Consider the following 26,851-nt stretch of genomic DNA (forward strand, 5'->3'; position numbering starts at 1 on the left):
ACAGAAAGATAGACAAAATGAAAAGACAGAGGACTATGTTCCAGATGAAGGAACAAAATAAAACCCCAGAGAAACAACTAAATGAAGTGGAGATAGGCAACTTTCCAGAAAAAGAATTCAGGATAATGATAGTGAAGATACCCAAGACCCTGGAAAAAGAATGGAGGCAAAGGTCGAGAAGATGCAAGAAATGTGTAACAAAGACCTAGAGGAATTAAAGAACAAACACCTAGAAAAACTAAATAACAAACAAACGGAGATGAACAATACAATAACTGAAATGAAAAATGCACAAGAAGGAATAAATAGAAGAATAACTGAGGCAGAAGTATGGATAAGTGAACTGGAAGACAGAATGGTGGAATTCACTGCTGTGGAACAGAATAAAGAAAAAAGAATGAAAAGAAATTAAGACAGCTTAAGAGACCTCATTAAAACACAACACTAAACACACCAACATTTGCATTATAGGGGTCCCAGAAGGAGAAGAGAGAGAGAAGTCCCCAAGAAAATATTTGAAGAGATTATCCCTAACATGGGAGAGGAAATAGCCACCCAAATCCAGGAAGTGCAGAGAGTCCCAAGTCTCCAGGATAAACCCAAGGAAAAACATGCCAAGACACAGAGCAATCAAACTGACAAAATTAAAGATGAAGAAAACTTATTAAAAGCATCAACGGAAAAATTACAACATACAAAGGAACTCTCATAAGGTTAACAGCTGATTTCTCAGCAGAAACTCTGCAAGCCAGAAGGGAATGGCAAGATACATTTAAAGTGATGAAAGGGAAGAACGTACAACCAAGATTACTCTACCTGGCAAGGATCTCATTCAGATTCGACAGAGATATCAAAAGCTTTACAGACAAGAGACCCACTTCAGACCTAGGGACACATACACACTGAAAGTGAGGGGATGGAAAAAGATATTCCATGCAAATAGAAATCAAAAGAAAGCTGGAGTAGCAATACTCATATCAGATAAAATAAACTTTAAAATAAAGAATGTTACAAGAGACAAGGAAGGACACTACAGAATGGTCAAGGGAGCAATCCAAGAAGAAGATATAACAATGACAAATATATATGCACCCAACATAGGAGCACCTCAATACATAAGGCAAATGCTAACAGCTATAAAAGAGGAAATTAACAGTATCACAATAATAGTGGGGGACTCTAATACCTCACTTACACCAATGGACAGATCATTCAGACAGAAAATTAATAAGGAAACATAAGCTTTAAATGACACAATAGACCAGATAGATTTAATTGATATTCATAGGACATTCCATCCAAAAACAGCAGATTACATTTTCTTCTCAAGTATACATGGAACATTCTCCAGGATAGATCACATCTTGGGTCACAAATCAAGCCTTGGTAAATTTAAGAAAATTGAAATCATATGAAGCATCTTTTCTGACCACAGTGTTATGAGGTTAGAAATAAATTATAGGAAGAAGTGAGCAGAATGATGGTAGAATCACTGTGAAATAGTGATGGACTGAATGCTGGGCAGTGAGGAAGAGGAAATTATCAAGGACAACTTCAGATTTTCTGTATGGTCTCCATTCATTTGTTTGTTCAAAAAATATTACTGAAATTGTTAAACATAGTTGAAAACTAGAATGATGCAAATATAATGAGTTCAGTTAAGAAAAAATATGATTGAGATACCTGTCATACAGTCATGGAGGTAGATGTATGAATGAAACTCTGAAAAGAAGTTTAGATTGAAGTATAAGTTTAATGTTTGTTCACATAATGATAGTAAGTAAAGTAATGGGACTGGATGTGATCACTTAGGGATAGTGAAATGTATCTGGACTAGGTCTTGAAATCCAAACATTTAGTTAGAAACGTGTTCAGCTGAGGAGATTAAGTAATAGTGACCAGAGATGCAGGAGAAGCAGCAGGAAGATGCGTCACAATTACCAAAAGATGATGGAATTCAAGATGAGAGGGGTTAATCTACTGAATTTTACTTAATACTAAAAATAAAAGTGTAAACTGATAAGTATCCATTTAACTTAACAAATTAGAGGTCTTCAGGAAGAGCAAAGGCCGAACTGGAGTGTGTTTATGAATAAGCGGGAAGTGAGAAATTGAAGCAACCAAAGTAAACAATTCTTTGGAAGGCTGTTTCACTCTTAGAAATCATGCTGTTTTAATACTTTTCACTAAGTCTCTTCTTGACTTGAGACACTTTCATATTATCATTTTAATGTCTTACTTAATCTTACCTTTTATTTTAATTACTAGTTTAGTCCCTTAAGCAAAAGGACGTGCCTAAGCATAGGACAGTATCTTTGATTTCATTAAATCTCCTGTTGCATTTGTATTGTGTGGGTTCTCCATAAGAGTGAATGGATAAATGAATGAAAAAATAAATAGTGAAGGCAGAAAGAAACAGAGAATGAGAAATATTAACAATGCTGGTATGGAAGATGCATTCATATTTTAGAACTAGTTTTAGACTGTAACATTTCTGAGGCCTCCCCATAGTGACTGTAGGGAAGTGCTTGGGGTATTGAATATTGAAGAGATTTCTTGCAGAACTCATTTGCTACCTATGATGCTATCTGCCAATCTGTCCTGATGTGAAACCACCAGTCCTGTGGTCAAGATATGGATTCACCGCAGCCTTATAATTCTAACATCTGGACCTTCCAACATAGCCTCTATTGAAATGCAGGACATCACCTCTGTAGCCAGGAAAGAGTTATTCTTTCTACCTCTAGATGACTATAACCTGAGGAATGAAGATAGACCCACCCTAAGCCAACATCCGGTTACTATGTCTCCTCTTTTAACCAAAACTTATTGTAACAGAACACAGTTTACAAAGGTCACTGTATACCTATGCAATCTCTATCATCACATGGTTACCCCTTGACCTTCATTTCCCCTATTTCAGCACAAAATACCTTTCCTTGTACTACTCTAAGATTTTTTCTATTTATCCATCTTTTTTATCCCACAAACAGATATATGTCTATCTACATATCCACAGTTCGTGAGTGTGGTTGAAATATAGCATAATGGCTGAAACATATAATTAAATATTTGAATATGAATCCTTTTGACCTTGTTTTTCTTACATCAAATGCATATCTTGTATCTACACATTAAGATGAAATTTGATGGGCTCTGCATGGAAATATTGAACAATGCTTTGGGAAATCTGGAACTGGTTGTTGACTGCCACTAACAATTTTTATAATCTTGGGTGAGTCACTTATCAACCCTAGCCACTGTTTCTTTATAAAACACAAGGGATTAAACCACATTAACTTTACAGTCTCTACTGCTTCTTGAACTGTTATTATTAAATCAAAATGAAAATATTCATATTTTCAATGGGCAACAGGTTATGATATTTGAAATTAATAAAATCACAAAAATGACATTAATAAAATGAAAATAGTTGACAATAATTTTTTAGATCATAGCAATTTGTATGTTTCATCTCACATTATAGTTTGTGCTTTGTTGATTTTTTTTCTATTTAAAAATCAATTTTATATCCTTTTAAGGATGACTAACTTTAAAGCTGGTGTCCCATCTGTTTTCTCTTTGTTAGAAGACTTTTTGAGGCTACTCTGAGTTCATAAGGAAAATTATTTGCTTTGATAAAGCAGCTTTTCAAAGAGAAAAAAAGTAACCTTAGACTTTCTTTTTGCACTCGATAGTAAGTGTTTCTAAAACCCATAAACTCATCTTAAGTAAGAAAATAAAGGTTGGTTATTTGAAAAATTGCTGTTATTAAACAAACCTCTTATCTCCAAGGCTCAATTCTTTACACAGTGAAAGAATGTATTTTTGAAATTCCATGCTTCTTTTAAAAACTGTATCGAACTTGTAGGTAATGGTATCCTGACCATAACTTTCCATACCAGAATTCATTTCCTGTGTCTCACCCTTTATTTATACTATATGAAAGCATTTCAGAAAATCATATGGTATATGAAAATGAATATTATTTCATCACAAATCCCAAACCACTCTGCATACTTTGTATTTCCATACATGCTTGTAATATTATTTTGATGCTGTAAATTCTTTGAAGGACTTTTAAATAGTATTATGTCACCAAAGCATCAAGCATAAAAGGCAAGTTTTGTTATTTATCATATTACTATCCCATACATGCCCCCAGAATTTTCTTAAGTGATGTTTGATCTACCTTAAATTTTGCATGTTTCTTAAGGAAAATATAGCCAAAGCTAATATAAAATGGCCCGTAACCTAAAAATCACATTTGAAGTGCATCTTGAATATATAATTTTTTAATCTGGGTATAACTAAACTATTTAAATTCAAATAATGAAAGAATATCATGAAAAATGAACCAGTGAATCCAGGGAGACATTTCAAGTGATTTGGCATCCTTGGGCCGATAGTTCTTTCACTCTAACTACCTTGATGCTTATTCTGGCTGCAGCCAGAGAGGGCAGTAGGAGTGAGGTATGCTATTTGTCTACATCCTGTCTCCCTTTTTTCAACATCATTCTTATCTACTTACATAGTATCCACACCTTCTGGATACCTCCATTTCCAATTATTTCAAACCCTTTTCTTCAGGGATGATCTGATAACCTAATTCATACAAAGGTTTAAATGACTAATAACTTATAATGTTATACTTCAAGTTATCTGGAAACAATTTCTACGTGAAGTTTGAGTATATTTTATATAATGAATGAAATTCAGAATTAATAAGTGGAGAACATTTAATAAACCTAGAGGAACTGGCACACAGATTTTTGTATCAACGAAACAATTAGGGAAGGGTACTTATTTAATTTTTTGACAGATAAAGAGACATTATAGTATATATGAATTGGAATTCAAATACCTTGTATTAGTACCTGAGTCCTCGAGTAAGCCAGTTATTACTAACAGCCTCAGTTTTCCATCTGTAAAATGGGAGTAAGGCATTTGAAACCAGTTTTAATGTACATTTACAAGGATAAATTAGGATATTTTAGGTAAAGAAATCTAACATTTAAAGTATATGACAGATGAGATGCTATAATTGTATTTGTTGTTTGTAGTATCCCCCAAATTATGCTATATATTTAATTATGTATTGCCTTTATTCAGTGAGTCAGACTTATTCCTAAAATTAACTTGCCTTACTAATATAAAACAACAAATGAGCAATATAAAATTGCTGTATTTTTATTTTACTTCTTTCTCAAGTTATCTTGTAGTTTAGGTAATAATGTCTTACGTTTAGTAGTCTCCCAACAGAGCTTATGGGATAAAATTTCTCATAAGATAGAATCATTTAAGCAAGGAGTTTAGGACTCACATTATTTAATCAATATGATTATATTACATATACATATGTATGATAAGTACTAGAAAACAAGAGAAACAATAGGCTAGATTCTTAATTATATATTAATTAATATAAGAATCTATATATTATATATAGATTATAATTAATATAAGAATCTATATTACATGTGTATTGTATTATATACAATACATATATAATATATATATTATACATATAATATATATATGTTCATTTATTGTATACAAGCAATATTTCCATCATGTAAATCTACAGCAATTGTCTACAGAAGACATTATATGAATAAAAATATTTTTGCGATTTTTTTAATACTACTTTCATTCAAGAAGCACTGTACTATCTGAAGACCTAAACAGAGACATTTCTCCAAAGAAGACATGCAGATAGCCAATAGGCACATGAAAAGATGCTCATCATCACTAATTGTTAGAGAATTGAAAATCAAAACTACAATGAGGTACCACCTTACATTGGTCAGAACGGCCATCATTAAAAAGTCTACAGCTAACAAGTGCTGGAGAGGGTGTAGAGAAAAGGGAACCCTCCTACACTGTTGGTAGGAATGTAACTTAGTGCAGCCACTATGGAGAACAGTATGGAGGTTTCTTAAAAAACTAAAATTAGAGTTGCCATACGATCCATCAATCCCACTCCTGGACATATACCCAGAAAAAACTCTAATTCGAAAAGATACTTGCACCCCTATGTTCATAGTAGCACTATTTACAATAGCCAAGACACAGAAACAACCTAAATGTCCATCGACAGATGAATGGATAAAGAAGATGTGGTATATATACACAATGGAATACTACTCAGCCATAAAAAGGAATGAAATAATGCCCTTTGCAGCAACATGGATGGACCTAGAGATTTTCATAATACTCAAAGTAAGTCAGAAAGAGAAAGACAAATACCATATGATAAAGACAAATACCATATGGTATCGCTTATATGTGGAATCTAAAATATGACACAAATGAACATATCTACAGAACAGAAACAGATTCACGGATATAGAGAACAGACTTGTGTTTGCCCAGGGGGAGGGGAATGGGGGCGGGAAGTATTGGGAGTGTGGGATTAGCAGATGCAAACTATTATATATAGAATGGATTTAATCAACAGGTTCTAATGTATAGCACAGGGAACTATATTCAATATCCTGTCATAAACCATAATGGAAAAGAATATGAAAAAGAATATATATATAACAATCACTTTGTTGTACAGCAGAAATTAACACAACATTGTAAATCGAATATACTTCAATAAAATTTTAAATAAAAGAAACACAGTATCATCTAATACGTCCTAGATATTTGGCATGTGCCTGTCTAGACAAGAGATGCATTTTTCATGTTGTTGTAGTTAAACCACAGTAATTGCCCATTATTTTGCATTCCTATGCAAACATATAAAAACTATTCCCTGCTCCTTTCGCTTAGACGTATAAAATTGGCTTAAACACTCACTTATTCTTTTTAGTTAGAAATCACACTTTTTTGGAATATCAGTTGTGCAGAATTATACTTTCTCCGGTTTCTTCTGAATTGAAACAGTGATTGTAAGCAGTGATTGAAATTCTCATTTAAATAAACTTTTTACTGAAAAGAATCGTTCACACTGAGTGGGTTACAACACACACACATATTAGTTCTAAAGACAACTCATTATTGTTCCTCAGAATTTTGTTCTTTCTAGAGTTCATTTACTCTAGCTATAAACAGAACAGTCCTACTGGCTTGTGGGAAAACAGTTGCATGCTTTCACTTTTCTCATGAGAGGTAGATGCCTTGGCCTTCCTCTCTTGGGAACTCAGCCTTTAGCTGACCTTACTAACATTCACCTTGCTTATCTTGTACATGCCTTCTAACCCCGGTTGAATCCTAAATGCCCACCAGGAGGATTTAGTATCCCCTAAAGAATTTAGGAGTGAGGTTGGGCCAGAAGAAGTAATTTAACTCCAGACAATTTCCTCTTGGTAATTTGTGCTATTTGAAAAATATAGGTATTGTCTGCCAGAACCTTTCAATGTTTCTTTTTGGTTATTACTTCAACTTATTACAAGGCTTCCTGCTTGCAAAGCAGTAACTACTCCTCTGTACAATCTCTCTGTGGTAGAGTGTTTCTAGGCCTTTAAAAAACAAAACCCTTCTTTATCACTGAAAACAGATTGCACATCTAAGGATACAAACAGATGCAGCAACATGCCAACCCTTCTGTAGAGAAATGTCCTGCATTTATAACTGCTTTAGAAATCCTATTCCTCAGTGATGACAGGGAAAAGGACAGTTGTTTTTAATAAATATCGTTTGAGTTTATACTGACACTTCAGGAAAAGGACAGTTGTTTTTAATAAATATCGTTTGAGTTTATTGACCAAGAGGCACATTTCAGGTCTCCTGGTTTACTTCACACCAATATATTATGTAGTGAAAAATCGAAAGGGGCATTTGCTTTTTAAGTAGTTCATGACACTCCATTAACATTCCTCCATGTGGAGAAAAAGTTATTTGTTAGGACAAGAAATCTTTGGATTTTATGTGCTATACTGTATGTGTTTTTTTATTGCTGTTGTTGGGCAAGATTTATGTTTATAAATGCTTTCAATGTTTATTAGTAAATTGCATTGGGTTAGTAAATGAGCTAATATTTTTTTAAAAAATAATAATTTTAAGGGTCTAGAAGAGTGTCTGGCATATAATAAGGATGATATGTGTTTGCAAATAAAAATTATAAAAGCTTAATTTCACTCTCCTAGTGGCTGTAAATGATTTTTTTAAAGGATAGCAGTTTATGTATATGGCTTTTTTTTTTTTTGAGAGATCCTGCATTAGTCACTTTTATTTGTTTGATTTAGGGAAGCATTATGGCTTAGGCCAGTAATTCTCAACTGGGGGCAATTTTGCCCTCCCGGAGACATTTGGAAATGTCTGAAGACATTTTTGTTTGTCACAACTGGGTGCAGGTGCTACTGGCATCTAAAGTAGAGGCAAAGGATGCTCATAAGCATCCTGCAATTCACTGGGCAGCCCTCTACAGCAAAAAAATTATATAATCCCAAATGTAAATAGTGCTGAGATTGAGAGACCCTTGACCTAGAGCTTGAGCTCCAATTCACATTATGCTATCCACTAAATCCTGGAATCCTGGTAAGCACTTAAGTGTAAGGGTTTCAGTTTCTTCATCATAAATGGATATAATAAAATACTCTAATAGGGATTAAAAGTTATTAATACATGAAACATTGCACATATCTTGGTGCATTGTAAAGTCACTAAATCTTAGCTATTATTATAAATAAAATCTGAGATAAAGTGATGTATCTGCTTTCTGGTCATTTTTTCTAAATCTAAAATTATACAATGTATGCTCTCTTGAGTTTGGTATATTAAAGAATTCTTTCCCACCCTAGATCTTCTCACTGTCAGGCATCAGACAGACAACTAGGTCTTGAAAGCACTTATCACCACCTTATGGCATTTTTGTTGTTGTACATTCATTTTGTTGTATTTTGTCCAAGATTCAAGGCTTACTTAGAATTTTATAAAGACAAATAAAGCTTTCTCAATGATCTAAATCCTACTATTGTCTTTTCCTTAGCTTAATTTTAAATCACTATATACAATTCAATTTTCCAATAGGCTCAGGGTTAAGTCAACTATGGACTTCATTAAAACTAAATTAAAAACTAGTGTGATGGAGTTTTACCAAAAAAAATGATTTTTATGTCTCCTTCAACAGTAGAATCCATAGATAGTAGCACAGCATTTGTTTGGAACACTATAGAACCCATCCTCTGAAAGTAGGAAAAGAGAAGTTCCTTTAAGGCATGTGCTTCAATGAGAAGCGGACTATGTACAGAATAGTTCCTTTTAATTCTTTTCTAAAATGTGTCACAATGCTAATTTATCATTTATTTAAGAGAATTTATAAATATCATTAGAGAAAGAGTATTAAAGAAGTCTTTATGTCAGTATCCAGGGCTAACTAGATAGAAAGAAAATAATAGTGAAGATCAAGGTTAGATTGAAGACACAATGGGGAAACTCAATATACACCATTAAAGGTGTTGAAAAAGTATTTCAGTTTGTATTTTAGAAGCAAATTTGGGGTAAAAAAGGATTTATAGGCAAAACTTTAGAATCGGTACAATCTATGTTATACTGGCATTAAATGACAACCAATTTAATGCAATTATTCTGTATACTTACAGTAATGAAAATGGAAATAATTACATTTAGGACATTTACAGATTTTAATATTTGGCTCAGTGAGCAATAATATTGTACATGCCTTTATTCAAAGCACTTTTCATATATGTAATAGTATTTTACATACTATTTTAAGTATTTTAAATAGTATTTTAAGTACATAGAGATGGCTTCTTGATATCACTGTATTAAAAGTTTCTATTATTCTGCCTGTAGATTTATGTATTGATGTATTTTAATAATTAAATTAATATATTGCTATAGACTTTCTTCTGTGATTTATTCTACTGCCTCAACTCCCGCCTTCATCATATATTTTCTGCATTAATGAATTGACTTGCTCAATTAATGTGCAGGTTACAAGGTCACATGGGTGTCAGTCATTTGTTATTTCTATATTTTAAGTAATATGTTGCTACTACTACTAGAGCACCAAAATTTATTCTTTTTATAAATTAGAGAAGATACTGGTAATTCTCCTTGTATTTCTGAATCCAAAATGTTTGCATAAATGGAAGATAAAAGAGCTGAGTTAAAGATATTTTAATGGGAGTATTTTCATAACCCTTGTTTTGGCCAAAGAAGTATCTCTATATGTCATATTGACACATGGGGAAAAGAGAGATTAAGAAGTGCTGCTCTACAATAAATCCCTTTTAATTCATTTTCTACAGTACTGACATAATGTACTGAAAGAGGTTTTTTTCAGTTGCTTTGATAGCTAATGCTTTAGATATAATGTCATATCGCTTTGGTGGCTATTAAAGGTTTGTTATTTCCTCCATGTATATTTTATAGTTACATATATGTCTTGCTTTTTATTAGGGAAGGATAACTAAAGGGGAGTTGAAGCCTCAAAAACATCCCTGAAAAGTTGACATTCCCCACTGCTTTCAAGAATGAAAGCAAAATATACATGTCCAGTGCTTGGTAGTTTAAGATCCAGGTAGGGAAAGGAACCAAGATAATGGAGTAGAAGGATGTGCTCTCACTCCCTCTTGCGAGAACACTGCTGGACAATCATCGACAGGAAGACACTGGAACTCACCAAAAAAGATACCCCACATCAAAAGACAAAGGAGAATCCACAATGAAACGGTAGGAGGGGCGCAATCACAGTAAAATCAAATCCCATAACTGGTGGGTGGGTGAGTCACAGACTGAAGAACACTTATACCACATAAGTCCACCCACTGGAATGAAAGTTCTGAGCCCCACGTCAGGCTTCCCAACCTGGGCATCTGGCAACGGGATGAGGAATTCCTAGAGAATCACACTTTGAAGCCTAGTGGGAATTGATTGCAGGACTTCGACAGGACTGGGGGAAACAGAGACTCCACTCTTAGAGGGCACATACAAAGTAGTGTGCGCACTGGGACCCAGGGGAAGGAGCAGTGACCCCAGGGCAGACTGAACCAGACCTACCTGCTAGTGTTGGAGGGTCTCAGGCAGAAGTGGGGGGGGGGTAACTGTGGCTCACCATGGGGACAAGGACACTGGCAGCAGAAGTTCTGGGAAGTACTCCTTGGCATGAGCCCTCCCAGACTCTGTCATTACAGTCTGTCAGCCTACCCCAGCAGAGAGCCCAGGTAGGCTCCAGTGTTGGGTTGCCTCAGGCCAAACAACCAACAGAGAGGGAACCCAGCCCCACTCATCAACATTCAAGTGGATTAAAGTTTTACTGAGCTCTGCCCACCAGAGCAACAGCCAGCTATACCCACCACCAGTCACTCCCATCAGGAAGTTTGCACAAGCCTCTTAGATAGCCTCATCCACCAGAGGGCAGACAACAGAAGGAAGAAGAACTACAATCCTGCAGCCTGTGGAACAAAAACCACATTCACAGAAAGATAGACAAAATGAAAAGGCAGAGGGCTATGTTCCAGATGAAGGAACAAAATAAAACCCCAGAAAAACAACTAAATGAAGTGGAGATTGGCAACCTACCAGAAAAAGAATTCAGAATAATGACAGAGAAGATGATCCAGGACCCTGGAAAAAGAATGGAGGCAAAGAACGAGAAGATGCAAGAAATGTTTAACAAAGATGTAGAAGAATTAAAGAACAAACAAACAGAGATGAACAATACAATAACTGAAACAAAAACTACACTAGAAGGAATCCATAGCAGAATAGCTGAGGCAGAAGAACAGATAAGTGACCTGGAAGACAGAATGGTGGAATTCACTGCTACAGAACAGAATAAAGAGAAAAGAATGAAAAGAAATGAAGACAGCCTAAGAGACCTCTGGGACAGTATTAAATGCAACAATATTTGCATTATAGGGGTCCCAGAAGGAGAAGAGAGAGAGAAAGGACCTGAGAAAATATGTGAAGAGATTATAGTCAAAAACTACCCTAACATGGGAAAGGAAACAGCCACCCAAGTCCAGGAGGCACAGAGAGTCCCATACAGGATAAACCCAAAGAGAAACATGCTGAGACACATAGTAATCAAATTTGCAAAAATTAAAGACAAAGAAAAATTATTGAAAGCAGCAAGGGAGAAACAAAAAATAATATACAAGGGAACTCACATAAGGTAAACAGCTGATTTCTCAGCAGAAACTCTACAAGCCAGAGGGAGTGGCATGATATACTTAAAGTGATGAAAGGGAAGAACATACAACCAAGATTAATCTACCCGGCAAGGATCTCATTCAGATTCAACAGAGAAAGCAAAAGCTTTACAGACAAGCAAAAGCTAAGAGAATTCAGCACCACCAAACCAGCTCTACAACAAATGCTAAAGGAACTTCTTTAAGTGGGAAACACAAGAGAAGAAAAGGACCTACAGAAACAAACCCAAAACAATTAAGTAAATGGTCATAGGAACATACATATCGATAATTACCTTAAACGTGAATGGATTAAATGCTCAAACCAAAAAACACAGGCTTGCGGAATGGATACAAAAACAAGACCCATCTATATACAGTCTACAAGAGACCCACTTCAGACCTAGGGACACATACAGACTGAAAGTGAGGGGATGGAAAAAGATATTCCATGCAAATGGAAATCAAAAGAAAGCTGGAGTAGCTATACTCATATCAGATAAAATAGACTTAAAAATAAAGAATGTTACAAGAGACAACAAAGGACACTACACAATGATAAAGGGAACAACCCAAGAAGAAGATATAACAATTATAAATATATATGCACCCAACATAGGAGCACCTGAATACACAAGGCAACTGCTAACAGCTATAAAAGAGGAAATCAACAGTAACACAGTAATATTGGGGGACTTTAACACCTCACTTACAACAATGGACAGATCATCCAGACAGAATATTAATAAGGAAACACAAGCTTTAAATGACACAATAGACCAGATAGATTTAATTGATATTCATAGCACATTCCATCCAAAAACAGATTACATTTCTTCTCAAGTGCGCACGGAACATTCTCCAGGATAGATCACATCTTGGGTCACAAATCAAGCCTTAGTAAATTTAAGAATATTGAAATCATATCAAGCATCTTTTCTGACCACAACACTATGAGATTAGAATTGAATTACAGGGAAAAAAGCATAAAAAAAACACAAACACATGGAGGCCAAACAGTACATTACTAAATAACCAAGAGATCACTGAAGAAATCAAAGAGGAAATCAAAAAATACCTAGAGACAAATGACAATGAAAACACGATGATTCAAAACCTATAGGATGCAGCAAAAGCAGTTCTAAGAGGGAAGTTTATAGCTATACAATCCTACCTGAAGAAACAAGAAAAATCTCAAGTAAACAATCTAACCTTACACCTAAAGGAACTAGAGAAAGAAGAAAAAACAAAACCCAAAGTTAACAGAAGGAAAGAAATCATAAAGACCAGAGCAGAAATAAATGAAATAGAAAGAAAACAATAGCAAAGATCAATAAATCTAAAAGCTGGTTCTTTGAGAAGATAAACAAAATTGCTTAACCATTAGCCAGACTCATCAAGAAAAAGAGGGAGAGGACTCAAATCAATAAAATTAGAAATGAAAAAGGAGAAGTTACAACAGACACCGCAGAAATACAAAGCATCCTAAGAGACTACTACAAGCAACTCTATGCCAATAAAATGGACAACCTGGAAGAAATGGACAAATTCTTAGAAAGGTATAACCTTCCAAGGCTGAACCAGGAAGAAACAGAAAATATGAACAGACCAATCACAAGTAATGAAATTGAAACTGATTAAAAATCTTCCAACAAAAAAAAGTCCATGACCAGATGGCTTCACAGGTGAATTCTATCAAACATTTAGAGAAGAGCTAACACCCATCCTTCTCAAACTCTTCCAAAAAATTGCAGAAAAGGAACACTCCCAAATTCATTCTGTGAGGCCACCATCACCCTGATACCAAAACCAGACAAAGATACTACAAAAAAAAAAGACAATTACAGACCAATATCACTGATGAATATAGATGAAAATATCCTCAAGAAAATACTAGCAAACAGAATCCAACAACACATTAAAAGGATCATACACCATGATCAAGTGGGATTTATCCCAGGGATGCAAGGATTCTTCAATATATGCAGATCAATCAATGTGATACACCATATTAACAAACTGAAGAAGAAAAACTATATGATCCTCTCAATAGATGCAGAAAAAGCTTCTGACAAAATTCAACACCCATTTATGATAAAAAGCTCTCCAGAAAGTGGGCCTAGAGGGAACCTACATCAACATAATAAAGACCATATACAACAAACCCACAGCAAACATCATCCTCAATGGTGAAAAACTGAAACCATTTCCACTAAGATCAGGAACAAGACAAGGTTGCCCACTCTCACCACTATTATTCGACATAGTTTTGGAAGTTCTAGCCATGGCAATCAGAGAAGAAAAAGAAACAAAAGGAATACAAATTGGAAAAGAAGAAGTAAAATTGTCACTATTTGCAGATGACATGATACTATACATAGAGAATCATAAAAATGCCACCAGAAAACTATTAGAGCTAATCAATGAATTGGGTAAAGTTGCAGGATACAAAATTAATGCACAGAAATCTCCTGCATTCCTATACACTAAGATGAAAAATCTGAAAAAGAAATTATGGAAACACTCCCATTTACCACTGCAACAAAAAGAATAAAATACCTTGGAATAAACCTACCTAGGGAGACAAAAGACCTGTATGCAGAAAACTATAAGACACTGATGAAAGAAATTAAAGATGATACCAACAGATGGAGAGATATACCATGTTCTTGGATTGGAAGTATCAATATTGTGAAAGTGAGTATACTACACAAAGCAATCTACAGATTCAATGCAATCCCTATCAAATTACCAATGGCATCGTTTATGGCACTAGAACAAATCATCTTAAAATTTGTATGGAGACACAAAAGACCCCGAAAAGCCAAAGCAGTCTAGAGGGGAAAAAAACGGAGCTGAAGGAATCAGACTCCCTGACTTCAGACTATACTACAAAGCTACAGTCATCAAGACAATATGGTACTGGCACAGAAACACAAACATAGATCAATGGAACAAGATAGAAAGCCCAGAGATAAACCCATGCACCTATGGTCAACTAATCTATGAGAAAGGAGGCAAAGATATACAGGGAAAAGACAGTCTCTTCAATTAGTGGTGCTGGGAAAGCTGGACAGCTACATGTAAAAGAATGAAATTAGAACACTCCCTGACACCATATACAAAAATAAACTTAAAATGGATTAGAGACCTAAATGTAAGACCGGACACTATAAAACTCTTAGAGGAAAATATAGGAAGAGCACTCTTTGACATAAATCACAGCAAGATCTGTTTTGATCCACCTCCTAGAGTAATGGAAATAAAAACAAAAATAAACAAATGAGACCTAATGAAACTTAAAAGCTTTGACACAGCAAAGGAAACCATAAACAAGATGAAAAGACAACTCTCAGAATGGAAGAAAACATTTGCAAACAAATCAATGGACAAAGGATTAATCTCCAAATATATAAACAGCTTATGCAGCTCAATATTAAACAAACAAACCAATCCAAAAATGGGCAGAAGACCTAAATAGACATTTCTCCAAAGAAGACATCCAGATGGCCAAGAAGCACATGAAAAGCTGCTCAACATCCCTAATTATTAGAGAAATGCAAATCAAAACTACAGTGAGGTATCACCTCACACCACTTAGAATGGGCATCATCAGAAAATCTACAAACAACAAATGCTGGAGAGGGTGTGGAGAAAAGGGAACCCTTTTGCACTGTTGGTGGGAATATAAACCAATACAGCCACTATAGAGAACAGCATAGAGGTTCCTTAAAAAAACTAAAAATTGAATTACCATATGATCCAGCAATCCCACTACTGAGCATATACCCAGAGAAAACCATAATTCAAAGAGACATATGCACCCCAGTGTTCACTGCAGCACTATTTACAATAGCCAGGTCATGGAAGCAACCTAAATGCCTATCGACAGATGAATGGGTAAAGAAGATGTGGTGCATATATACAATGGAATATTACTCAGCCATAAAAAGGAACAAAATTGAGTCATTTGTTGAGACATGGATGGATCTCGAGACTGTCATACAGAGTGAAGTAAGTCAGAAAGAGAAAAACAAATATCATATATTAACGCATGTATGTAGAACCTAGAAAAATGGTACAGATGAACCGGTTTGCAGGGCAGAAGTTGAGACACAGATGTAGAGAACAAACGTATGGACACCAAACGGGGAAAACCACAGTGGGGTGGGGATGGTGGTGTGCTGAATTGGGCAATTGGGCTTGACATGTATACACTGATATGTATAAAATTGATGACTAATAAGAACCTGCAGTATAAACAAATAAACAAACAACTAATACTAAACTTTCTTTGGGTTATTTGTATGGAAATATGTTAATATAAATGTTTCAGACCTTACATGAAATTTCTAAAAATCTTATACCTTCTGGTATAATGTCATAATTCTAGTTATTACTTTAAAATGTATATCTCAGAAATAACTAAATGTCCTTGTCAAATGTGTTTACCGTGGTCATTTTTAAGTCTTTTGTCATTTACAGACAGTTCTCAATGTACTGTGATGCTTTTTCAAAAATGTTCCTATAAAAGGGTTTCATCTTCAAGGAATTCATGGAAAAAACTTTGACAAGTACAGGTTTCTGGTAACTGACTACACTGCTGAACTGAATGAATAAGCATTTTCAGAACTCTAATGGAAAACTGATGAATTTATAAAAGTGCTAACAAAAGATCAAGATGAAAAAAAATTAATTACATGGGACTGAGTGAACTGATGAGGATGATTATAATTTTTGTGACTTTCTGTTTGAAATACAAGAAAAATCCCACAAGGACTCAGAGGCAAAAAATATACAAATCAATTTTCACTGCAAAGTGAAGGAGCTGTTACAGTGGAGGATTACTGGACTGAATGTCAATATTATGACATAGTATGAGTGTGTTTCGTGTTTGGTAATTGCAATCATTGTTGCTTTTGTTGTGGTCATCCATTTACAATGCTTTGTGTTAGTTTATCTCTTGTAAAAATAAAATATAGTGTGTGTGTGTGAAAAAAAGATCCAGGTAGTATATCAATCCATATAGATCAAAGTAATCAAATCATCAATGAGAGAAAAATGTCTAGAGAAAGAACATTTCATATTAGATAAGCTATATCAGTAAGGGGAAGAAACATGGTAGTAGATTCTTCTCTGGACTAAATAAATATTAAGGAACTACTGGTAAATGCCAGGTAGTATTGGGAGGAGTGGATTCAGCATTAAACAAGACAGGCAATGTCCCTGCCCTTACGAAACTTCTATTTTAGTTGGCTTGGGTGTAGAAGTAAGTATGGGTCAAAGTGTCTATTCTTGAACATAAAACATACAGTATTATGCATTTTATGTTCTACTTACTTGATCTAGAGGCTCATTAGTAAGAAACCATAAACCTTACTCAGGAGGCATGTTTCTTCTCAGTATGAATTACCCAAGATTTACTACTTAGCTTCTCCTGATAATTCTGGCTCACCTTAACATAAGTTCATATACATCTCTTATTTAAATTCAAATTATAATGTTATTTTCAGTAATCTTTATAATTTGTTAAAATACTATTTAATATTAGCCATTTTTCTAATGTAATACCATTTTTTTTCTACTAGCTATTGGAAATTGCTTCAAGTATTTATTTTCCTTTAGGAACAATTCTAGTTGTAAAACAATACTATTTTTGGTTAGGAGAACATTTGCAGAAAAATATATCTTAAAATCAAATAAAATAACCAATCATATGCTAAATTTTAATCTATATAAGAAACTAGGACTTGAGAATGGACTTGAGGATATGGGGAGGGGGAAGGGTAAGCTGTGACAAAGCTAGAGAGAGGCATGGACATATATACACTACCAAACGTAAGGTAGATAGCTAGTGGGAAGCAGCTGCATAGCACAGGGAGATCAGATCGGTGCTTTGTGACCACCTGGAGGGGTGGGATAGGGAGGGTGGGAGGGAGGGAGACACAAGAGGGGAGGGATATGGGAACAGATGTATATGTATAACTGATTCACTTTGTTATAAAGCAGAAACTAACACACCATTGTGAAGCAATTATACTCCAATAAAGTTGCAAATAAATAAATAAATAAAAACCACTCCTTCCATGAAAAAAAAAAAAAAAAAAAACTAGGAAGTTGTTGCCTGATAACATTTTTGGCAATTACCAGTATAGTTCACACACATGAAATAAAGTTCAGAAAAACATTATGAAATTCATTAATCAGTGACTGAAACATTGCTCCCCTCCTCATTAATTCTATCATGTCACCCTGCCTTAATGAAAATTGGGCTATGCACATTGGCATGATTACTGTATATATTCTTTGCATCAGATATAAGACAATTTTTTTAATGTAATAAAACCCCTAAAATCAGGAAAAATCTTACAATCAATGTTTTCAACTGTGTTGCAGTTGCAGTGGAGTTTTTACATTGCTCTGTAGATTTTATCATAGTTTCATATTGTCCTTTCTTCGATTGAGTTATATGCAGTATTAGCACTACATGCGGTGAGTTACCAATAAGAATATTTTCCAAAATTTTTACTATGATTTGGTATTATAGCAAATGTTATTTTGTATATGGAAAGGCAAGGAAAGAAAGAGTATAACTTTGATATTAATGAAAAAAATATTTGTACTTGCACTGCCTTCAATTCCATACTCTCTTCTAAATTAAAAACCAAATGCTTTATGAAATCAAAAGAAGGAATATACTCACACGTACATGAAGCTGTATCATTGAGACAAATGCAAAAAGACTATCAAACCTAAGAAAGGGAAGTGAAGACAGAAGAAATTTGAATGAGAGGCTGGTGTGACTGATGAATGGGTCACACCACTGGTAAGGAAGGAATGTGGTTTTTATTAGTTTTTAATTAGCATCATAAGTTTTGTTTGTTTTTTCCTTCTTAGTGGTATGTAAAATAATAATGTGTTTTAAAATCATTCATCTTGAATTCAATGAAATGCAAATTATATACTCCAGTGAAGAAATGAGAGGAAAAAAATTATAGGGAAGAACTGATTTTATTATAATCTTCAGTTTTGACTGATTAATCACTAAATTTGCCATCCATTCATCTTCTACTAGGAACCCAAAGGATAGGTAATAAAATAAATGTTTGAGGGGCTTCCCTCGTGGCGCAGTGGTTGAGAATCTGCCTGCCAATGCAGGGGACACGGGTTTGAGCTCTGGTCTGGGAAGATCCTACATGCCGTGGAGCAACTAGGCCCGTGAGCCACCACTACAGAGCCTGCGCGTCTGGAGCCTGCAAGCCACAACTATTGAGCCTGCGCGTCTGGAGCCTGTGCCCCGCAACAAGAGAGGCCACGACAGTGAAAGGCCCGTGCACCGCAATGAAGAGTGGCTCCCGCTTGTCGCAACTAGAGAAAGCCCTCAAACAGAAACGAAGACCCAACATAGCCATAAATAAATAAATAAATAAATTGATAAATTGATTAAAAAATAATAACTGACAACTAAATTGTCTAAAAACTAACATAATTATATTAGTTTGTGGAAATTTAATTCCAGCCTTGAGAAAGATGTGGCTAGGTATATGCACTGAACGTTCTCTCTGGGGAAGTGATCTCAAAAGCTTCAGAAGGAATTAACATCAATTAGCAGCATGATGAAAAAATTATTTCCCTCTGGACCACTGCAACCAAATACAAATTTTGTGCATATATATATATATATATATATATATATATATATATATGCAAAAATATATTTTTATATTTTGAATCAAAGGGATCTTTCCTATGTTTGTCTATATAGAATTAAATACAAATTTAAATGTAGACTTTTAGAACTGGAAGATAATTGAATAAATGTTAGAGTTTCTTCAAGATCTAATTTTTCTCTTCTATTTTTCTCATCTCTTTCAATAGGCTCATAAATGAAGCCCAGAGAAATTAATTTCTTCATCAAAGTTCACACAGTTTGATAGCAGCATAGACAAGATTAGAGTCTTTGGCCCAAGGTTCAGTGTTCTTTCCATTATGCCAAATTATCCCCTAATATATTAGGTACATAAGTAGGATAATGAGTGTAGTGGATGCTGTGGTGTGCTCCCAAGTTCTCTCCTCCCCCACCCCAATCACACACACACACATACACACACACACACACATTTTCACAACTAAAGCCTTCATTTTCCCAGTTGGTAAAAAAGTTGGTAGCTGATAGCATTCAAGTTAGTTCCCTTACAAAAAAAAAAAAAAAAAAGCCTATTCATTCATGGTTACACCCACTTCCCAGATATTGCCAATGTCCAATAACTTGTTGAAATGAGAGTATAAGGCTCCCAACCACTTGCCTAACTTGGGGACAACTCTGAGGAGTCATCCCAGCTTCCGAGATCCCTGTGTGATTATCTGAGATCGTTTAATTGCATAGAGTTTAACTTCCTCTGACAGACACTGCTTTCTTCATTACCCCATGGGTGTTGACTTGAGAATACACTCTAGTAAACTTTTGTTTATTGTCTCAAATATTTGTCTCAGAATCTGTTCTAGGGAACCAAACCATAAAAATAAATGTAAAATTACTCAAGTATTCTGGAGTAAATTACTGTGTTTTTTTAAGTTGAGATAGAAGTATTCAAAGTGGTTTTACTTCTAAAGGATGAAGCAAGCATCTATCAGAGAAACTTCTAGGTGTATTCACTTTATTTTGTTACTATACTAGGTGTATTCACTTTATTTTGTTACTATACTTATTGTTGCTGTCATCAAGATAACTATTCCTCAGGTATAATATTAGGCATTTTATACACAGTAGTTCATTAAGTCTTAACTATAATCTCGTATGCAGATACAGGTATGAATGTAAATCTTCCTTTCCCAGATGAGGAAATTGGAGATTTGGGAAGGGTAAGTAACTTGCCATGGTCACTTAGCTAGAAATTGTCTAATTCTGGTTGATTCTCTCATTAGACCTCAAGCTGCCTAAATGCAAGAGCTGGTTCTCTTATGAACAATACTATTTCCTATCACATAATATAGCACCTTGCTCTCAGTAGAGGTCAATAAATATTTATCAAATCAGCAAAGGAACCTTTATTTGTCTGACCCCAAATCCATGCCATTAGCCCCATGTGCTATGCAATCACCCATGTACACTATGAGCCCTAGATTTAATGGTGAACATCACAAAGAAAAAAAAAAAAAAAAGGAAAAGTCTAAGATGTTAAAAGCAAACTATGCTGAACAAACAGGAATAGGTGATTTAAAAATGCATTAAAAAATAGATCATTTCATATTGTTTCTTTTTATAGTAGATGCATATATACCTTGTAGGATCAGATGTTATACCAGAGAACACTGAGTCTGCCTGTGGGATTGAGTCATTTGATCCCTTTCAATATGTCTTATTAAAACTGTATATTCAATTTAATGTAATATATCCCAGGAGGGTTAAAATGATCGCATAAAGAAAATGATGAACATTTCCCCAAATCTAATGTTAAAGTAACAGAAATGAAGTTTCCACTCATCTCCTCAGCTTTCCTAGGCAGCATGTATATAAATAGAATAGAAAGATTTATTATCATGATTAATTTACCAATGGCTCTTTTGTTCTGAAACCAATTTTTTTCTCAGAGTATTTTATACCCATGATGTTTCTGACATTTGGATGTGATTTTAGGCACAGTGTTTGAGGATCTCTCAACTGATTCAACAGTTAAGTAAGCATCTTATAGAAGTCAAGTCACAAAGATGAAAAGAAAAGAAAATCTCACATTTCTAAGTAGGTCCAAATACCTAGCTTATTTCTTTTACTCCCAAGAAAGTCCTTGAAACACCTTCTGTAAGTCATACAATGCTTCTTTCATACAAACAGGTAACCAGCCTTACTATCTCTACTGCAAATCAAGGGAAGAGTTAAAATGGCAAATTAGAAGTAATGGAGAGGGTCTGATAAACGTAAGCACAAATTAAAAACTAGAATGGCAGCTTACTACAGACATTAAGACAATTTAAAGAAGGAAAGAAAAGACATGGTTAGCAAAATATCTCAATCTGAAGTCACTGAGTATAAAGACACCCTAAAGATATCCCCTAATAGAATTTAGTTTTTACAGAAGATTGGGGATATTCATCTCAGTAATGATAATCTTGAAGCCTCAATTTAAGTTACAGTATGGTTCTGTATGTACTTTATTTTAGAAAAATGTGATACATTTTAGAAATATTCCCATGGGAATACTGGGAGGCAGAATGAATCAGTGGTTAATCAAGCAGACTGTCTATCTTACACTATCTGTAGAGTACAAACTCACTGTGTTCTGTTTTCTAGTCTGTGTAATGGGACTAATAGAAGCTACCTCAAGAGACTCTTGTGAGGGATAAAAGGGTATTAGAAAAATGTTTGGCATATAATACACACTCAATAAATATATTATCTCAAGCAGATAAGCTATTTTTCAGCAAATATTTATCAAATGCTTAATATGTACCAGAGAATCGGGTCAGGAGGTTTAGATTGGAAATAGGAGAAGTAGACGACTTGAAGTTGGCTATTTGCACTACATCAGGAAGGACTTGATTTAAAGGTATATGAAGAGGGCTTCCCTGGTGGCGCAGTTGTTGAGAATCTGCCTGCTAATGCAGGGGACACGGGTTCGAGCCCTGGTCTGGGAGGATCCCACATGCCGCGGAGCAACTAGGCCCGTGAGCCACAACTACTGAGCCTGCGCGTCTGGAGCCTGTGCTCCGCAACAAGAGAGGCCGCAATAGTGAGAGGCCCGCGCACCACGATGAAGAGTGGCCCCCACTTGCCACAACTAGAGAAAGCCCTCGCACAGAAACGAAGACCCAACACAGCAAAAAAAAAAAAAAATTAATAAACTCCTACCCCCAACATCTTCTTAAAAAAAAAAAAGGTATATGAAGAAAAAGAGAAAGCAAAGGTGATTTATAGATGTTGGCCTGATAGTGGTACTATTAGTGAGAAGGAGGGTATTTGGGGAAGAATAAGTTGCAGACTCAAAATCAAGTTTGTTTTTTTGGTTTTGTTTTATATCAGATTAGGAATGTTTATTAGTTAAAGTGATGATGCCGGATAAGTAAATTAAGGTTCAAAGTAGAGACCAGGTTTGGAGAAATGGTTTTCTAGGGAACAAACAATGAAAAGTTGGGTATTTAAAAACTATGCCATTTAGATGTCAGGTACACAGAAATTTTCATTGGCCCTTCAGCACATTTTGTATTAGCCTTCTGCCACGTGCTCTATTCTCCTCTCTCTTACCTCTTTCTCTTCCCTTTTTTCCTCCTTCTTTGTAACAACAATAAATCCTTCATTTTTTGCCACCAGAGCAATAAGTCAACTAGTTAGTTTCTATCTCAATGTATTTTTCTAAACCAAGACAGTGCTCTCTTCAAGATGAATTCTGGTGCCAGTTTGTAATCTTTGCTTCCTCCACAACATGATTCAATAAGCTATATCTTGCTCCTGTAATTAGAGTATAAACTTCTTGTGAGAAAGCAGAGGGGCCTACACTCATGGACCTGATTTTGATTACTAAAGTGCATCCAAAAGTCTAAATGCTGAAATTTCTTTTAAGTGCCCTATTGTTCTCTGTAGGTCATTGGAGTGACTTCTTTTTTAGTTCCTTGAATTTCTAGGTTACCACTTTGCTGATACACGTCATGATATTGATCATTCTAAAACTCTCTGACTGTACACTCAAGTAAATATAGCATATTAAATCCAACAAAAATGTATAGATTCATACATAGATGTTCATTACTTATTAAAATAACATGTATTCTCAGAGAAAATTATAGAATTCAAACTTAGGAAATTAGATAAATACATTTCAAAATGCCTTTTAATTCAACTCTGAAAAGAAATGAGCTATCAAGCCATGAAAAGACATCAAGAAACCTGAAATGCATATTACTAAGTGAAAGAGGCCCACCTGAAGATACTACATACTGTATGAGTTCAGCTCTATGACACTCTGAAAAGGCAAAACTATGGAGACAGTAGTTGCCAGTGGTGGGGAGGGGAGGGGAGAGATGAGCAGGCAGAGCACAGGGGATTTTGAGGGTAGGGAAAATACTCTGTATGACAATATAATAATGGATAAATGTCATTATTAAGTGTGTCCAAACCCATAGAATGTAGAACTCCAAGAGTGAACCCTAAGGTAAGCTGTGGACTTTGGGTAATTATGATGTGTCAGCACAGGTTCATCCTGGGTAAAAAGTAACACCATTCTATTGAGTAATGTTGATAATGAGGGAGATTATGAATGTGTGGAGGAAGAAGGTCTATGAGAAATTTCTGTACCTTCCTCTCAATTTTGTTGCCAACTTAAAACTGCTCTTTAAAAAAGTATTTTAATAAATGCCTTTTAGAGTAAATTATTCACTTAACCACTCTTTACAGTAGAATTGCACTGGGAAATATAATCTCATGAAAAAGAGACAACAATTCTATGGATATTTTTTAAGCCTTGTTGAAAACATGATTTTGGACACAAATGCGAAAGCAACGCTCTTGTGTGTGTGCTATGAACGTATTTTTTAAAGACATCTTTTCTTTTCCATGTCTTTACCTCAGGCTACATATCGAAATCGAATTATGAGCCAAAGTCTCAGCACAAGGGACAGAAAAGCAATGCATACTCCCACCGAGGACCGTTTTAGATACTCAGCAGCGGACCAGACAAGCCCCTACAAAAGCAAGACCTGTCAGCTCTCCAGTCTATGTATAAGCAATTTTTTGAAGGACAAGGAACTAGTGGAAGTTATCAAACACTCCAGAGGAACTTACGAAACCCTCACGTCAGAGGTCACCCAGAATTTACGGGCCACTGTAGGGCAGAACTCTCTGAAACCAATAGTTAAGACCGAAGGGCTCTCCACGTTCTCAGAGAAACCAAAGGACCAAGCTGCTGTGGCCCGACAGCATTCAACCTTTACAGGCAGGTTTGGACAACCGCCAAGAGGGCCAATCTCTTTACACATGTACAGCAGAAAGAATGTTTTCCTCCATCACAATTTACACACAACTGAGCTGCAGGCTCTAGGCCAGCAGGATGGGTGATTAAATCACCCTATTCCTGGCTCTGGGTAGGATAAGACGGTTAGTGTTTCTCGTGCATAGATCATGTTTAAATTTTATGTATTTTTTATTACTTTTTATTTTTAGTTATAAACAAAGAATTTTACTTTTTTTTAAGAATGAGGGTTCAAGCATGTTAATTGAATTAGGTTTAATAGCTTTGGAGACTTTATTATATATATGTATAATAAATGAGACCATCTTGCTGGTTTATATACAGGCCATAATTTATTTACCTTTTATTTTTATCAGTCACTGATAAGCATTGAAGTTTCAGAAGGTAATATCAAATAGCACTCTGTTCACTTAATGGTGTTACTGTGAAAATAGATGTGCAGAATAAATAGATAAAGGGATTGTAAGGAATTTTAAATTACATAGTTAATAGAAAGAGAAAAGAGGGATTTTAAAGTCTTGTATTTGGTGGTGTATTTATTTGAAGAATGAAGCTTGCTTGCATATAACCTAGAGATGCGTTTGTCTCTCTATTACATACAATCAAGCTTATCTTGCCATACGATTAAGGGGGAAAATGGTATTTCTTTTATCCTCTAAGTGTTTAGTTCACACTAGTTCACAAAGGATTTCAGACTGAGTAATTGCTAGCCAAATAGAGAATGACAGCTCTGATCTTTGAAAAATTTTGCTTTTAGTTTTTGCTATTGATGTTGAAGTACTATGACATAACACAGTGAGGTGGTAATGTTGCCTGAATTTTGTCAAATGATGCGTAAAGCATGACATGCTACACTTTTTGAGTCACTGTCATGGTTATATCACTGTATTTTTTAAAAATTTGAGGAATAGCACATTCTAAGAAAATTATTTTACTTCACTTTCCTTATATTTTTTAATTTTTCACTTCTTTTTTCAATGTGTGTCCAGTTTTGCTTTATATACAGTAACCCATATCAATTACTCTACATGATGAATTGAGGAAGAGAAAGTTTCTTGGTAGCCCAGTTTACACTATTTTGACTATTATGTCATCTAGATTTAGAGGAAAAAATAAAATATATGTAAACTTTGGCAATTTGATCTTAGAAATAAATCTCTAACAGGAATACTTAACTCGTTTGATGGCAAATATTTCTCTTTAACAAACAAGGCCTAATGTTTTATACATAAGTGCCGTGAGATAAATAATTCCTTTATGTTTAATTAATAATAGAGCTGTATGCAGCTATAGAAATAAATAATTTTAAAATGAACAGTAGGAATCAGGGCTGCAGTTTTCTTATACAAAGATAAAAGCTAATAACTGAATCCATATTAGGCATAGTCCATGCAAATTGAAACTGTCATACCTACTGCATGATCTGTTTCCATTGTGCTCTCTGACAGAATCCATGAAATGAATAAAGGGAAACTGAGATAGCAGTTTTAGCATGGCATCTGACTACCCTGCTTAAATTAAAGCTATGTGTGAAATGCATCTCCTAAAGCAAAAGTGCATTTGAGCTCTGTGCTTTGGGGAAAAGCCATTAGATATCCCCCCACTAGCTTTAACTATTAAACTTTAACCACTTTTCAAACTTTGATTAGAATTGATAAGAGTAAAGAGTTTAGTGGATATGCTGGATTTGTAATTTTGGTTTTCCAAAGGAAAACACATGTGCATCAAGACAAATGTTTGCCAAATGTTTTCTTTATGTGTGTGTTTGTAATTCTGCCAAAAGAG

General features: G+C 34.9%; 1 protein-coding gene across 2 annotated transcripts in view; it reads left to right on the plus strand.

The window, feature by feature from the left end:
* The window catches only part of CCSER1 (coiled-coil serine rich protein 1), a 1,188,125-nt gene extending 1,161,752 nt beyond the window's left edge, over nt 1–26,373 (plus strand). For both annotated transcript variants that reach the window (XM_081234941.1, XM_081234938.1), the window contains one exon: nt 24,667–26,373. In XM_081234941.1, the coding sequence (XP_081091067.1) occupies nt 24,667–25,152 (486 nt within the window). In that variant the 3' untranslated portion in view covers nt 25,153–26,373. The remainder of the gene's footprint in view (nt 1–24,666) is intronic.
* Nucleotides 26,374–26,851: the final 478 nt, after the last annotated feature.

This window comes from Mesoplodon bidens, assembly GCF_964165515.1.
Source record: "Mesoplodon bidens genome assembly, chromosome: 1".
In the NCBI taxonomy this organism is placed as follows: domain Eukaryota; kingdom Metazoa; phylum Chordata; class Mammalia; order Artiodactyla; family Ziphiidae; genus Mesoplodon; species Mesoplodon bidens.